Genomic DNA, 17,275 nt, shown 5'->3' on the forward strand with positions numbered 1-17,275 from the left:
CATGGCAGGAGAGCTGGCAGGGAGCAGAAAGTGGAGCAGGAGCTGGGGCAGAGGCAGGGGGTGCAAGTGGCACACGGCGAGGGTGTGGGGCTGATCTGTCAACAAGACTGGCTCCTCACGGGTCCAAAGCATCAGTGTCCAGAGCCAAGACCCACTCTGCTCCCACGCCCAGCACCTGCCCGTGGCCGCCGGCTGCCTCCCCTCGTCTGCTCTGCCTGGGATCGGATTTGTATCTCTGTTTTCAGTGCCTGGTGGGGCTGGGGGCAGGTGTGAGCTGAGGGAGGGGGTCCTGTGAGTCGCTCAGCCCCGGGGAAGGAAGGAGAGGGAAGGCAGCGTGCCAGGCGAGCCCAGTCCCATGGGCCCACCTGCCTCTCCTCCATCTGCTCCGTCGCTGATGTGCTTGGACCGAGTGCAAGCTGCTGGGAAATGCCCTGGAACGGCCTCGTTCGTAGGAATTAGACCAGTCTTCAAACTGGTTCCCACCCAGCCTGCGCCACCGGGACCCCTCGTCCCCTCCCCACACGCAGCGTCCCCCGTGCTCGGGCCTGGGAAGGGGGGGACTCCCCTCTCTTCCCCATCGTGCAGCCAGGAACCCCCTCTTCCTTCCTCCTGGCCTCCTGCCCCTGACAGCAGCCGGCTCCTCGGCCCCGCAGACCACCCAGGCCGTGGGTTGCCGTTTCCAGGAAGGCGGCTCCACTGGCACCGGGCTGAGAGCTGGGCCGCGGGGAGGGAGCCGGGCGCCCGCACATGTGACTAATGTCCTGACGTGCTCTGAGCCCAGATCTGTGCAGACCTGCTGCAGATCCTGGCAGCCAGGCACGGGTTTCCGCTCGGACCGCTCTCTGCAGTTCCCTGCGGCCGGGACATGAGCAGGGCTCCCGGTCCTTCCCAGGGCCCTCGTTTTGGACGGCTGATGGACCCTCGCTTTTCCCTGGGTCAGGTGCCTTGCAGCCCAGGTCGTTTGCACCCAGCTGCCTGAGAGCTGTGTCCCACCCCAGAGGTGGCTGCATTTCACAGAGGAGTGGGGAGCTGCAGTATCAGTGGTGGCTAGAGGTGCTCCTCCCGAGGCACTGTGTGGTTGTTCCCCATCCTGTCCCCTCCCAGCTCTCCTGACTCGGGACTTTCCAGATCCCATCCTTCTCTGGGGCACTGGGACGGGGGAGTAGACGGCTTGGGCTCCTGCAAGCAGGGTTCCCAGCTAGGCCAGGAGACATCGTTTTTTGCATTGGGGTGCTCTGGATCAGGGGCTTTGGAGGGCCCAGTGCCTGACGGTGCAGAAACAATGAGATTGCCAAAGCTGGGGTGGGCCCGGACTAGCCCCCCACCCCAATGCACCGCCAGCCGGAGCGGACGCCCAGAGCTCTGCACCTTCCCGCTGCAATGGAGGGAGAGGCTGTCTCCACATCACAGGGTCACAGCTGCTGGGGGAGCAAAGTGGGAGCCACCGGGACAAGGGGGATCCTGGTGCTTTGGGAAGAGGAAGGGGCCTGGTGCATGGCACATCCGCGCTGGCTTTGCTGCACCTTTACAAGCCAGGCTGCCCAGTGCCCGCCCAGACATCGGGCGTCCAGCTCAGGTGGGCGTCAGGAGGTGCAAGCAACGCTGGGGTGGAGGGTGTCCAGCACCAGCCTGCATTAGGCCCAGGCTTGAAGTCCTGTCCAAAGCAAACCCCCGGGATTCCCTTCCAGCTGTACGATGGCCAGGCCCCGAGCCCTGAGTGCTGGGACAACAAAACCCTCTGGAAGCATCATCTTTCTCCAAAGCTGGAAGCCACCAGAAATCATCATTTTTTAAAATCGGAGATATTAAACTGCAATTCATCTCCGGCTCGAGGGCTTGGGAGTCGGCACTGGGCAGGCCCCCCCTTGCCCCTCGCTGGACTTCCTACCTCGATTTCCCGTCTGAAGTCATTTAAAGGGCATCAGCTCCCCGCGCATGCTTGTTTAACCCAGCTCTGGTGCTCCAGGCTGAAGTCACCTTCGGAGGGGGATGAGCGACTTCTCCCGCGACCATCCAACCCCAGCACCCTTAGGAGCCAGCAGCAACCTGCTGCCTTCTGCTGGTCATGATGAGAACTGTTCCGCTGTGTGTCATGGGCCCCGTACTGCAAAGGGAGACTCCCCTTTAATGGCAGGACCTTTGGCAGCTGTGGGGGTGGAGTAGCTGCCCTGAAGCTTTGAGCAGCCACAGGCCAGAGGACGGGGCCAGCCTGGAGCCTCGTCACGGCTCTGGGGGCTGGGTCCTGGATCAAAGTGGAGCCAGGCAGCCCCTGCCCAGTCGCTGTTTGCCTACGAGGGGTTTATCTAGGACCGTCGTCTCTCCAGCTTTGGCTCCATGCTGGACCGTCCATGGACCTGTGTCCCTGGGAGGGATGGCCCCTTGTTGCCTGTCCTGCCCCTCTATTAATGTGACAGCAGCACTACGCCTGTCTGCTCTGGTCAGCCCTACTTCTGCCCCTCCAGCACAGTCTGCTCCTGCCGCCAGGCTGTGCGGCGAGCAACAGGGCACCTGGAGCCTTAATCCCAGCTCTGCCACCGCATTCCCGCATGACCTCAGGCAAGTCGCTTCATCTTCTTGCATCTTTCCCCACCCTGCCTGGGCTTTGAGGCAGGACCTCTGCTTGGCTCTGTGCTGCAGCCAGCACCGGGGAGGTCTGAGCCAGGCGAGGGTTCGAGGGGTGGCCGTAGGCCCTGCTCTGCCTGGGGGGAGCATTCCCCATGGAGTGGATGGGCCGCATTGTTGTCCAACTCCGGTTTGCGCCTCTCGCCCTTTCCCAGCTCCCCTCCCCTGCCGCATTCCCAGAGCTCAATGGACCGTGTCAGTCCCCACGGGCGGATCCAGCCCCCATGCTTGGCTGCGGCGGCAGCGGGGCAATTCCCACGCTCGGATGGGACGCACTGAGCTGGCGTGCATCCAGGGCCCAGGACACATTGCAGCGCCTGAGAGGAGGGGATGGGAGCCCAGTCAGGATAGATCCCCTGTCCCCCAGGCAGAGAGACGTCACTGGGAGAAGTGGGGGGAGAAAGGGGCCACGGCTGGCAGGTCTGCGCGGTGTGACAGGCATCGCTTCTCTGTCTCTCGGGGACTCAGATCACGTGCATAGCAGGAAAACGTCACTGGCAGAGCAGGGAGGCAGTGCAGAAAGGCTGTGGGCTCCCAGCACTGGAGGGGTCGAGGAAAGGATGGATGGGCACTGGTCAGGGATGATCTAGACACAGCGATGCCCATGTTTTACCATGGGGGTTTCCCAGGCTTCTGGGCTCTGCTGGTTGCTGCATGAGGCTGGGAGGGGAATTTTTCTCTTCCTGCTGCTCCATGTGTCAGGGGGTTTTAAGCCTCCCCCAGATGCTCTGGGTGCTGCTGCAGCCCAGGCTGGGGATGGGTCTGGGCTGCGCTAATGTTCCTGCCAGCACCGACCCCGCAGGGGCCTGGCTGGAGGGGCTTGTCCCTGCGCTCAGGCTCAGCCCCACCCTGCACTGGGGCAGGATGGGATTTCCCTCCTGCTCAGACTGGTGAGCGCTGGGGGGGTTTGCCTGCCTCTGCAGTGGGAGCACGGCCTCGGCCTGGGGTCTCTAGAGCCTCTATGAACCCCCACTGCACAGCATGTTTTAATCACCTCCAATGGCCTTTATATCAGAGCAGGGGCATTGCCAGGCAGCCTTGGCGTCTTTTGTCATGACATAATCTTGTGATGTAATTTTAGGTCCTGCCTTGAGGAGCTCCCAGCCTCAGAGACGGAGAAAGAGCCACTTTGCTGGGCCAGGGGAAATGCAAGAGAGCTGGGAAGGAGCCTGGCAAGAAGGCTGGTGCATCGGGGTACCACGAGAAGAGTGCGTGTGAAGCTGCTGGCTCCCACAAAGGTTGGTACCCAGCCAGCAGGGATAAAGGCCGAGCAACGGAGAGGCAGGGCCAGCAACCAGAACCAGCCCCAGACTCTGAGGCCCACAGCTTAGTTCTCTGCTCTGTTTCTTGGCTGACCCCTAGCAGGTCCTTTCCCCTCTCAGATCCCACCAAGCGAAAGGGGAAGAACAGCACGTGCCCCCAGCAGCATACGTTCCTTGTTCTACAAACTAGGGGGTTTGCCCCAAGAAGGGCAGGCTCCAGTGCTGGCTCCACAGAAGGACTCAAAGGATTTCACCTGAGATGAGACAGCCATGTGCACCAGTCCCACACTGGCAGCTCTGCCAGGACCGGAGTTTCCCCAGATCTGCAGCTGGGAACAGAGACCGGGTGCTTTGTTTCTCTTCCTGAACACACCTTGCTTCTCCAGCAGGACTGGCTGTTCTTGTCGTCTCACCAGAAGTGGGTGCGCTGAGCAAGCTATGGAGTGCAAAGGAGATCTTGAATTATCCTTGTTGCCAGGAAGGCTACTGGCATCCTGGGCTGCGTTGGTAGGAGCATTGCCAGCAGCTCGAGGGCAGTGATTATTCCCTTTATTCAGCACTGGGGAGGCCACGTCTGGAGTCCTGTGTCCAGTTGTGGGCCCTCCACTACAGAAAGGATGTGGACAAGTTGGAGCAAGTCCAGTGGAGGGCAATGAAAGTGGTTGTGGGGCTGGGGGACAGGACTGGTGAGGAGAGGCTGAGGGAACTGCTCTTATTTAGTCTGCAGAAGAGAAGACCGAGGGGGATTGAATAGCAGCCTTCACCTCCCTGCAGGGGGGTTACAAAGAGGATGGAGCTGGGCTGTCCTTACTGGGGGCAGATGATAGAAGGAGCAATGGGCTTAAGTTGCAGCAAGGGAAGTTGAGGTTGGATATTAGGAAAAACTTTCTCATGAGGAGGGTGGTGAAGTACTGGAAAAGGTTACTCAGAGAGATGGAGGAGTCTCCATCCGTGGAGGTTTTTAATGTCTGGCTTAACAAAGCCTTAGCTGGGATGAAGTAGTTGGGGTTGGTCCTGCTTGGAGCAGGGGCTTGGACGAGATGTGACCTCCCGAGGTCCATTCTAGCCCCCATTGTCTATGATTTTATGATTCTACCCACTAGGCCAAGGGATGCATGTGGTGAGAACAAGGATCCAGATCCCGTGAACTCCAGGCTCTTACTGACTTGAGTGGCTGGAAAAGCCTACCCCATAAGTGCCTACCTGTGGGATTGGATCAGTAAAAAGGGAAAAGCAAAGCTGCTCAGTGCTAGACCCCCCTACTCCCTGCACTCCCACAGCAGCTGGACATGTCTGCTGAAATAGTCAGCAGTGCAAGGAGTGCTAGGTAACCCCACCATTAGGCTTCAGAGTCAAACTTCTTTTTAGATGAGGGTGCATTAGGCAGGACTCTACTTCTGCATCAGGCCATTTTCAGTGTCAGGAATTCAGGCTGCACTGGTCTCATTCAGAAAGTTTTCTCAGTTCCCGCCAGGACTGGGGACGTGTTTTCTGCCTGAAATGCTCTCTTCCCAGAGGACGCATTTCAGCACGTATTGACCCAGCTGACAACAGAGCCAAGGAGCTTCCTCCCCCTGCCCAAGCCAAACGACTCAAGGATTTTCAGTCTTCTAGTTTCACTTATCCTGATGCTGTGAGAGAGTAGGCTCCTATTAGGTGTGTGACAGCCATCCTGGCTGCTGCATGGAGACAACTCCAGGGTGACCCCAGGGACTGCAGAAATGGCAGCAGCTTCTCCAGGCTCCTGGTCAACACCTCTGCTGGGGGCCTGTGATGTGTATCTTGGATGCTGAGATGCCCAGGCTGCCAAAGGAGAGGGCTAGCCACCAGGCCGGAGCAGGCACCTCAAAGCAATGAACCAGTCGACAATAACAGGAGAGGAGAGGGGGACAGCCAAGCAGAACATGCTGCAGTTCTGGGACTGAGGACTGCCAGGAGTGAAGATTGTTAACACGATTGTTAATAACTTGGTTCAGTTTTACGACAAACTCAATCACAGTATTTACTCGGGGAATAAAGTCCTCTGTACCAAGCAATGAGCATGTCACTGTTCAGTTGAAAACGGCAACAGCAGCCATGCATTTGCTTGAACCAAGCCTGTGTGCAGCTGTCACAACCTTTGGCTTCGTAATGGAGACACTTGATGATCCAAGCTCTCCGCTCCCACTTAAAATGCAGAGTCTCAGATCTCAAGAAGCTTTCAGCCCTCCCAGGGGTGGAGAAAAGTTTGAAAGCAGGAGCCCAGCATGATGCTAAGGGCTTGGGAATGAGAGGGCAACGGGAATGCACCTGACGCTACAACTGTACTTACATACCACATGCATCTTCCCCCCTGCCCCAAATTAGCAATTGATACTTGAGCACTTGAGGAAACTGAGACCAAACAGTTCGGTTCAAAGGAAAAATCTGCCTTCCCACAACAGCAGCGTGTCTGATTGGGGTGGCACATGGTATGCGTGTAAATATGGTAGGTACCCTGAAAGCAAGCCAAGTTATTCTGAAACCCATCTCTGTCTTTTGCAGCCGGGGGAGGTTTGGGGTCTGTTGCAATGCAAACCACCCTTCCCTGCAGCCTGACAAGCCTTGACCCTCCCCCTACCCCGGCTCCAGCCTTGCCTCTGCCCCATGGCAGCATCGATGACTCGGCGCTCCGCCTCGGGAATCCATCCCTCGGCGCTCTCTTCTGGCCCCTGGCAGCCCGGCTCCTGCGGCTCGGCGCTCCTCCCTGCGATCGATGCCTTCAGGGATCGGTGGGCAGCCCTTCCCGTGCATGCGCAGTGGCTGCCGGCGCCGCCATTGCGGTGCTGTCAGTGAGGGGCGCAGGTGGCAGCGGCAGCGGCGGCGGCGGGACGAGGGGAGGTGAGGTGAGGTGAGGTGAGGGGCCGGGGCGGCGCCGGGCCGAGCAGTGCGGGCCGGGGGTGCGGGGCTGGTCCTCGGCGGCTGAGGCGGCTCCGGCTAATTCGTCCCTGGAGGTGATGTTGCGCCGCTGCCCGGCCGCCGGACTCCTGATAATTCTTCGCTCCGGAGAACTCGCCGCTTCCTTCAGACGAATTAACCGAAATTCACCTCATTTAGATGCACGCAAGTGTGTGTGTGTGCGTGCATGTGTAGGCACATATGTGCCCGTGCACATGCACACATACACACGTATATATAAACAAACACACGTATGTACGTGCATTTAGATGGACGTGTGTGTATAATGTGTGTACACGTGTATGTATATGCACATTCATGCGTGCACACATACATATATGCACAAACACATGCACGTCCATTTAGATGCACGCGTGTGTATAATGTGCACATGTGTATGTGTATACACATATATGCACACACATACATGTATATATACACAAACACACATATTCACGGTCATTTAGCTGCACACGTTTGTGTATAATGTGCACATGTGTATGTATATACACATGCATGCACGTGCACACGTATATGCACAAACGCACATGGATTTGGATGCACGCACGTGTATAATGTGCACATGTGTATGTATATACACATACATGCACATGTGTATACATGCACAAATGCACACATGCACTTGCATTTAGATGCACGTGTGTGTATAATATGCACACGTGTATATACATACATGCATGCGCACACATACACGTATATATTTACAAACATAGGCGCACACATTTAGATGCGTGTGTGTGTATGCACATGCACACACCCCTATGTATATACATAGCACAAGCTTCTATGAACCCAAGTTCACTTCATCAGATGCAGTGGAAGGCTGTGCAGAAAGCACAAGTGCTGAGAGATTCATAGATTTCATAGACATTCGGGCTGGAAGGGGCCTTGCAGATCATCTAGTCCAGCCCCCTGCCCCAGGGGCAGGAGGCCAGCTAGGGTCAAAGGAGCCCAGCAAAATAAGAATCCAAATGTTTCTTGAATGAGTCCAGAGTAGGTGCCTGCACCACTTCTGGAGAGAGTCTATTCCAGGCTCTGGGGGCTCAGTCAGTAAAGAAATTTTTCCTTGTGTCCAGCCTAAAATGGTCATGGAGGAGTTTGTGACCATTGGTCCCTGTCATCCCTTGGGGCACTCTGGTGAACAGACGTTCCCCCAGATCCTGATGCATCCCGCAGTGTACTTATAGGCAGCCACCAGGTCCCTCCAAGCCTGCGCTTTTCCAGGCTGAAGAGTCCCATGGCTCTTGGCCTCTCTTCAATAAGGCCTGTTCTCCTGATCTCTGATCACGTGTGTGGTTCTCCCCTGCATGTCTCAAGCTTCTTGACATCCTTCTTGAATTACGGAGCCCACAACTGGATGCAGTACTCCAGCTGCTTCCTCACCAAGGCCGAGTACAGCAAGAGGACGACATCCTGAGATTTACTTGAGATGCATCTATAGATGCAAGCCAGAGTTTTGTTTGCTTTACCAGCTGCGACATCGCATTGGTGGCTCATGTTCATCTTGTTGGCAATCATGACCCCTAAGTCTCTTTCAGCTGTGGTGCTAGTGAGCGTAGCACTGCCGAGCCTATAAGCATGTTGCGGGTTTTTTTCCCTGAGGTGGAGTACCTTGCATTTTTCGGTATTAAACGTCATCAGGTTTGTATTCGCCAATGTACTAAGCTCATCCAAGTCAGCCTGGATCGCTAGCCTGTCCTCAGGTGTGGACACTATGCCCCAAGCTTAGTGTCATCGGCAAACTTAGCCAGTGTGCTTCTGACACCAATGTCCACATTATTGATAAAGATGTTGAAGAGAACTGGTCCAAGGACAGAGCCTTGGGGATGCCACGGGACACAGAGTGCCATAATGATTTGCTAAGTGTGCCACGGGGAGCTCCTCTCCATCAGCGTTGTTGTCTGCATAGATGCTTACACGCAATTCGCCCGATATTTCACAGAGGTTTCAAGTAGGGAACCAGAGTGTTGAAGAACTGTTCTGCCCTGCTGAGGGCTTGCCCTGTTCTTTGCCACACAAGAATTGCTCTAGTATTCTTCTGTGGTCAAAAAACAAATGGAAGTTAAAAGCTGGCATTTTGTGAGGGGGCTGGAGTCTGAAAAGGGGGAGAGCCACTAACTCAGCCAGCCTAGGGATTACCAAGTGTCATGGCAGTGGGGCCTTGCAGGTGGGAAATTGGGCTGTTAGTCAGTTAAGCGTGTTACGCCCTTTTTCTGGCACGTTTATACGTGGAGTAAACTGCCTGCCATTTCATAATGCGTCTCAGTGTTCTTGGCCTTAATTTCTCATATTTGAGCACCTGGAAGCTCCCTGGCAAAATCTGCAGGGACAGAAACAGTGACTGGGACTTGTTGAGCTTGCACTCGGGTGATGCCCTTTGACCTGAAATGTGATGTGATGCGGGTGGCTGTGAAGTAGGGGAAAGCATGTTCCCTGGGGTTAAGACTGCCCTGCGCTTGCCATTTCAGGTTGCAAAGATGGAGTTTCAGGCAGTGGTGATGGCGGCCGGCGGTGGATCGCGGATGATGGACCTGACCTCCAGCATCGCCAAACCCCTGCTGCCAGTAGGCAACAAGCCTTTGATCTGGTACCCGCTAAATTTGTTAGAGCGGGTTGGATTTGAAGGTGAGGAATTGCCAGTTGCTAAACAGTAGAGGTTGGACCGGCTGTAGTTCTCTGCACAGTACAGCATTTCTTGTGCCTTTTTCTGCTCTGCTTTAAAACATACTGCCCCTTCCCTTGGGAGACTGGTCCACAACCCAATGAATATCACCTGCAGTAGTTCTTCCCTGGTATTCAGCTTAGATTTTCCTTCCCTTCCTTTCACCTCATTAAACCTCTTGCTAAATCCTCTTCCTTCTTGGTGTGACCATTCTTTGACCCCTTTTAAACAGTAATTTCCTCTTTCCTTACTTCCTTGCTCCACTTAATCATTTAGGTTCTAGCATTGGTCTCTGAAACCTTGTATATGGACATAAAATTGGCACTCACCTCCTGCTTGCTGCTCCCCCATTTGTATGTCTGGTGATCACGTGAGTTCTTTTTGCCCCTGTATCTTGCTAGGAGATTGCTTTGAAGAGTTGGCCCATGTGACCCCTGTGTCTGTTTCAGTGGTTATGGTCCAGGATGTCCCCCCCTCCTCTCTTGTGTTTCCCCCACCCCATCTCTTTCCATAGACATGTCATATATTCTTTGTTGATGCATCATCTTGCATTTGGTTGCATTGACTTGCGTTTTATTTGAATGCGTCTAACCCACCAAGTGATGTACAGGCAACCTCCGCTTAGCACTCTTAATTGGTTCCGGAAAAACCGAGCGCTAAGCGAAACCCATTTTCCCATAGGGTTTAATGTAAATAAATATAATTGGTTCCTGTGCACCTGCCGCTCCCGGCAAGGCACTGCACGGGCTCCTCCAGGGAAAGAATTGGCTCCTCCCGGCCTCGTTGCTCTGCCACCGTGATGGCCCCTGCCAGCCTGCACCCGCTGGCCACCAGTGCACCTGTGTGTGGCCCCAGCTACCCTGCTTACAGGGCCTGAGTTGGGGACCTGCCCACCCAGGGATTAACGGAGAGCAGTGGGGCTTTGGTGGGTGAGTGTGTGACTGGAGCAGAACAGGTCATGGGCTGCAGCTTGGGGACGGGGAGGCTCCATGAGCTTGGCTCCACTGTGGTCTAGGGCAGGGGACACTGTACACGTGTCCTTGAGCACTGGCTCTCACTGGCCCAGGCCCCGCACTCCTGCCAGCCGTGGCCTTGGGCCTCGCGTTCCTGCAGCCCTGCCGGCCCTGGCCCTGGGTGCTAGCCCGGGCCCCGTGCTCACACGCCCCGCCTCCCCTTCTTGTCACCACTGCTGCTCCTCTTTGCCCACCGGCCGCTCCAGCACCATATGCTGGAGTGGACCGTGGGCTCCTACCACCCCGCTCTGGGTCCCACCGGCCTAGGCTCCATGCTTACACTGCCTGGCCCCCCTGCCTGCCCCTTCTCGCCACCATAGGCTCCTGTCACCCCACCCTGGGCCCTGCCAGCTGCCACTCACCGCTTTGCTCGATGCTGCTACCACTGTTGCTGCCGCCACTGCTTCCCCCCAGCCCCATGCGCACGGAGCATTATGACGAAACCGCTAAGTGCGAAGTGAAACCAGGTAGGTATTTTTAATGAGTGCTATGCAAGACCGCAGTAAGTGAAACCGCGTTAAGCGGGGGTTGCCTGTACACTTCTCTGCATGGCTGACTTGTTGTCTTGCCAGTCCCCACAAGTCTGATGTGTTGTGAATTTGGTGAGTGGTGATTTTTTTTACCTTTACTTTCAGACCATTGATAAAAATGTCGAGTAGCCTTTGGCCTTGCCCTGACCTCTGGGTAACTTGTCCAGAAATATCAACCCTCACTTTCCCCCATCTTTACTTCCCCTTGTTACTTTTGGGGCTTGTCTGCAGTGTGGTGGCAGCAACTCTCTTGTGCACATCCTGCTCAGCCAAACCTGGAAATACACTGGGGAGGCCTGTCTTGGGTTATCACCAGCAGCTGTGCTGTGAGGTCTGGAAATGAAGGTCTTGAGAACAGATGTGGGGATATACCTTGAGCTACCTCAGTGCTGCAATTCTGGCATTTGGGAGAGGGGGGTTCAGGCATGCCAGGAGTACCCCTTCTGGGACACTGTCACCGTGGATAGGTGCCCCTCTGTGACTCCAGGCAGCCAGTTTTGAGTCCATTTAACATGTGCTTTATTGTACTGTGCTCACCAGGCTGGTAAAAGTCCAAATGTTACATCTGTATGTGTATGGTTTCAACGGAATGTGTAACTCTGTGAAGAAAGAAATTGCCTGGGCAAACAAAGCCATGCTGCATGGTATCAGTTCTATTTCCATCCTTAATCCTACATTGTTTTCCTCTGTATTTTCTACATAGTCTCTTTTGCTTGTAGTTGCATCTCCCAGGGTAGTGTATTTTACTAATAGTCCTTCTTTCCCCATCAACAGGATTAATATATTTATTAAGAGGCTCTGACAAGAGCCCCAGCTGCACCAGTCATCTCTGTCTCCAACCCAAGGCAGTGTCACTCATCATTTTCCTCTGGTTAGGTCTGGCAGCCAGTTTTGAACCCAAGCCATCCTGAACAGACTGTGTAGTGCATGCATCTGAGTGCAACATCAAGTCATCTTTACCCTCTGACTTTGTTGTTCTAAAGAACAGAACTCGTTGAGTTTTTGACAGGTTACTTGGGGTCCCTGATACCAAACTGCTGTGTTTTCATGGTTACAGTCTTTTTTTTTCTTTATCATGATTTAATACATCTGAGATGGATTCTCCTTGCATAGATCTCTTTGTTTTGAATCAGTCTATCATCTCTAACCAGGAGATAAACTGTGTCCCTGACTGCCTTTGTTCCCCACCATGCATTTTGGAAAAATCCCCCAAGCGAAGTATCTTAAGGGTTTCCCCCCCTGATGGTAACTCTGGGAAGCTTTGCTTGTCACTTTTTATTCCAGTTTTTGGGCTCACAGGAAATGGCCTTGTTACCACATTGGTATTACAATGGTAGTTTCACCCACTTCCTTTCAATCTTGCCTACGCAGATTGAACCCACTTATGAGCCACAAAATCAAATTATTTTGTGTTCCCTTCCAAGTGGGTGATAGGAGAGATGATCTTTCTAATAGTATTTTTGTGTGTTTACCCCACAGTAAGTTGTGCATGTTGAGAGGTAGAAAAAAAAAGATGAGGTATCCAGTTAGACGTTCCACTGCTGATATTAGTGATACTTAGAATCATAGAAAATGAGGGTTGGAGGGACCTCAGGAGGTCACATTTAGTCCAACCCCTGCTCAAAGCAGGACCAGCCCCAGCAACATCATCCCGGCCAAGGCTTTGTCAAGCCAGGCCTTAAAAACCTCCAAGGATGGAGACTCCACAATCTTTCTGGGTCACCCATTCCAGTGCTTCACCACCCTCCTCGTGAGAGAGATTTTCCTAATATCCAACCTCAACTTCCCTTGGTGCAACTTGAGCCCATTGCTCCTTGTCCTGTCATCTGCTCCCACTGAGAACAGCCCAGCTCCATCCTCTTTGCAGCCCCCCTGCAGGTAGTAAGGCAGGATGTGCTAAGACAAGATTTTTAGGTAGCATTTGATCTCTGAAAGTACAGGACCGTAAAGAATAATGTGCATATCTTGGACATTATTTATGTACAGTTTAAATAAATCACTTGTCAACAGTAGGAGCAGGGGCCCTCAATTTCACACTCTGTCTCTTGTGATGAACAAAATATCAAAGTGGGTTCATTCCCTTTAATCAAGGACCTTATTCTCTGTTTTTGCAAAGTGTATCCTTTCCTGAGCCAAGATCTTTTAATTTGTGGAACTTGATTTGACCAAAATTGTTCTTAAAAGGCAGTGGAGAAAGTTTGGAAGTGGGAGTATATGGTTTGCATCAGATAGGTGGCCACGTTTGTTTGTGTTGTATCCTCTTAGTTTTCTTTTATGTTGCAGAGGTCATTGTGGTTACAACCAAAGAAATCCATAAGCTGCTGAACTTAGACACAAAGCTGAAGCTAGATATCGTGTACATCAGTGATGATTTGGATGGAGGCACTGCAGACTCCCTCAGGTACATTCATCCGAAAATTAAGGTACACTTCTTTTTTTTTCTCTTGGCTGAAGACTGTCTCAGTTCAGATCTATTTTCCTTCCACCATGCCTGATTCTAATGCCTGGCCGCTCTCTAGGAATGGTACTACTGAGTGCTCTTTTAAAGAACTGAGTTTCTAGAGAGATCAGTTTTCACAATAGCTGGGGAGGGAAACCCAAGCAAGGATTCTGAATGGCTGGAATAGCCCATCGACTAGCACAGAATCACTTAAAGGAAGGGTGGAGCAAGGCCAAGATGATGGCTGTAATCTAGTCTTCTTCTGAAATCATTGTCTTGCTTCCATTCTCAGTAGCTTTTGATTTGTTCGTACCTATCTAGTTCAGGGCAGGAGCTACAAGCTGTTGAGTGCTTTGGGCAGTAGGGATGGGGCACAAAGGCCTCTCATTCTCTTAAAGCAGTGGTTCTCAGCTGGGGGGTTGCAGCACCCCTTGCTGCTTTAGGCTTATCAGGAACCCTAATGCAGACAGGAGCACCAACTTCTGCCACAGCCACTTCCTGATTTAGCTCCACTTGAGACGTGCAGGTGGCAGCAGCAGCATATCCTGGTGGAGAATGACTGAGCTGACGCAGCACAGCACTGGCTCTCAGATGGGTTGTTCCTGCATTAAGAAGTCACAGAGGTGGGCCCTGAGTCTTAAAAGGTTGCGAACCACTGTTCCAGAGAGAGGTTTGCACCAATGCACCAAACTGAGACTGGGGAAATCTAGGTTCAAGTCTTGCCTTGCCCCAGACTTCTAGGCCCCAGGCAGGTGTCCCTCAGTTTCTTGTTGGTACATTGGGCAAGTGCAAGATGACCTCTCAGTTCAGAGTGAGAAGCGCCTCGTTCTGCTCACTTCAGGCTTTGTTCCTTGGTCTTTGAAATGCTGTGTGAGACCAGAGCAAACCTGCGCAAATTCATCAGTCTCAGTTTCCTGTTTGTCCCTGTTTCCTAGTTGTGCCATTTGCCAGCACAGTGCTTTTTCTACGTATTCATTGGATTGTGCCAGGTGCCATGTGACGTATTAGGAGACAGCAGGGCCCTGATCCTGTTTGGGACCTGAGGGGTCTATTGTGATTCAGACCCCTCAGGTCCCAGTGATAGAAGTACACATGATTTGTTTCAGGCCATAGAAGTAAGTACAGGCTGAGGTGAAGCTGACATTCTGTCTTTTTACAGTACCTAGAGTATGTTTGGTGCCCTTGCCTGGGTTCAGGCAGACCCTTTTAGAGTAGAACAGAATTTCAGCTGTAACAGATCTTAGCACAGAGGATTTTGAAGCTGTTCCACAAGATAGTGCATGCTGCTGGTGTACTTTTAGGAGGACAGGCCCTTTACTGTCTGCTGTAAGTGAGAGTTGCACAAGAATTGCACTGTCTGCTGCATTTTGGAAACCATGGGAAAGGAGCCTCAGTGGAGAATCCAAGGTTTTTCTTGAGGAAACAACTGATACTTATGGCCACGGTTTGCTGGCAGCCTTATCGCAGCTACTGCCAAAAAGCTGGGGAGAAGTCTGTGCTGGTTGTTGAAAGTTTTATTTGTCACAAATTGAGTTAAACCTGCTCTTCTGTCTGCAGGTAATTAATTGACATGATACAAATGAGGTAATGTGGCATTCCATTGACAATATGCTTGTGTGGAATGCGAGTGAGGGAGGGTAGAGTCGGGGCATAAAGTGTGCTCTTAGACATATCCTCCAGGCCAGTGAAACACATGATTGCAATTCTCAGTGAGACTTGAGCAAGTCTTGTAAAAGAGCTCAGGTCAGCGGAGCCTGTGAGTGCTGGGGACAAGGCCTTTGTCCTTCCCTGTTGCTGTTCCAGTTCCAGTACCACTTCCATTAGTCAAGGGCAAGACGACCTCTCAGTTCAGAGTGAGAAGCAGCTGGTTCTGCTCGCTTCGGGCTTTGTTCCCTAGTCCTTGAAATGCTGTTTGAGACCAGAGCAAACCTGCACAAACTCTTGTCAGTTAGTCTTTTCCCTACTCTGTGCACCCAGGTCTCTTCTGGCAGCGCAGATGCATCTGGTTCAGGGTTTGATTCAATGTAGGCATTCCATACCAGATTGGAACAGGAATCCATCCTGTTGGCTTGGCTAGCTCAGCCAGCAGCTGACATGCACAGTAATTCAATCACCAGCCTCCGTGATGAACGCCTTGCCAATATTTTAGGATATTCTTCCTGTTAGAGCCTGTCCTTTGACAATCTGGGGGTCGATTTTCGCCCCCCCCAGTCACTTGTATTTTGGAGTTAATGGGTAACAGAATTCACTTCTCAATTTTGTAAGCAGCAAAGAAGTTGTTTTGGGGCCTTTGTAATAGGAGGTGATAAGTGTGTGTCTGGGGGGGGGGGGGGGGGGAGTATTGTTTTCTTTTACTCCTGTTTCTGAACTTCCTTGAAGTATTTGTATTTGTGCATTTTTTGGTAGTACTGGCACTGGTACTACCAAATATTGCAGACCTTCTTAATGTTACATTAAGATCAGGAGCTTAAAATCGTGAAGGGTAAATACCAAAATATGATTGCATCTGTGTTGCACATGCATAGTGCTGTCATTCCTCTTTCTTCAGTGTTTTCTTCATAAAGCACCCCCTTACAAGCATCACTTCTGCCCAAGAACATTGTGCCACTGTTACAAGTAACTACTGTCAGCCCTGGGGCAGGCCTGCGCCCATGTAGGATGCCAGTGATGTCAGTATGACTACATGAGGTGGGTGCCTGCCTGCAGAGCAGCTTGCTCCATCAAGACTGGTGCCTTGCCATGATGGGGCTCTCTGCAAGCCTCTGTGACCTGGAGAGCAATGCTGGCAGAAGTGCTATTCCTGACCAGGTATGGGTCAAAGGGCAGAGGTCAGACGAGAATTACTTTCGCAGCCTGCTAAGAGGCTGACAGCTTCACACTGGAAAACAAGCAAACAGCACTCCCCACTCCTCCAGTCATCATGGAAATAGACGAAAGGTCTCACCAATCTCAGTCTCAGGTCTTGGATCAGTGGATAGTGCCCACATGAGCCATATGATAGGTGCTGGTCAGGGATGGATGCCAAGGGGTGCATGGCACCTGTCTGTGGCTGATCCAGGCACAAGGGGGGCCCCAGAGCTACTCTTGCCCTCTTCCAGCTGCAGGCTACAAAGACCAGCTGTGTGGAGCTGGACTCAGCCAGGCACAGCCATGGCAGTGAGCATGTTCCTCCTTCCGGAACTTGATTTTGCCAATCGGGACCCCTGGCAGGGACAGTGTGTGGGCACTGGAAGGAGGAATGTGCCTGCTACTGTCGCTGTTCCCAGCTGAGCCTGGCTCCCATACAGCTGTCCCCTGCAGTCAATGAATGGAACAGGGCAGGAACAGCTCTGGGGCTCCCTCACACCCAGGTCAGCCAGGGGCTGTAATAGTTGGATCCCTCCCACCCACCTTGTGCACCTGCTCCCTGCCTGGGTCCTCAGTGTCCCCCACTGGCCCACGATCTCTAGCCACACCTGCCCCCTCCCCTCAGTGGTCTGAGGACCAGCATGTTGCACCCCCTTCAATAAATCTTGGATCCACCCATGGTGCCAGTCAAACCTTGTATTGGCAGGAAACTGGTACCCTGATGAGTGCTCATGTATCAAACCAGAGTACAGTCAATAAGCTATGTAGATAAATGCAGGCTGAGGTTTGTCCTTGCCTGAACAGTCCCCCATTCCCACTTTCTGGCCCCTCTTCCAGGAGGTAAGTACAGTAATATATTCATTCGTTTTTAAAATTGGGTGCCATTTGATTCACAGAAGTTATGGAGGGGCCTCAAGTCCAGAAAGGTTGAGAACAACTGCATTAAACAGTCTTTGTGTCAC

At 52.8% G+C, this 17,275-nt stretch overlaps 1 protein-coding gene across 1 annotated transcript in view; it reads left to right on the plus strand.

Moving 5' to 3' along the window:
- Positions 1-6,645: 6,645 nt before the first annotated feature.
- The window catches only part of EIF2B3 (eukaryotic translation initiation factor 2B subunit gamma), a 139,043-nt gene continuing 128,413 nt past the window's right edge, over positions 6,646-17,275 (plus strand). The window contains exons 1-3 of the mRNA XM_019501406.1: positions 6,646-6,738; positions 9,290-9,446; positions 13,310-13,449. Of these exons, the coding sequence (XP_019356951.1) occupies positions 6,655-6,738; positions 9,290-9,446; positions 13,310-13,449 (381 nt within the window). The 5' untranslated portion in view covers positions 6,646-6,654. The remainder of the gene's footprint in view (positions 6,739-9,289; positions 9,447-13,309; positions 13,450-17,275) is intronic.

The sequence above is a fragment of the Gavialis gangeticus genome, unplaced genomic scaffold (genome assembly GCF_001723915.1).
Source record: "Gavialis gangeticus isolate Ggan-Ray unplaced genomic scaffold, GavGan_comp1, whole genome shotgun sequence".
NCBI lineage: Eukaryota > Metazoa > Chordata > Crocodylia > Gavialidae > Gavialis > Gavialis gangeticus.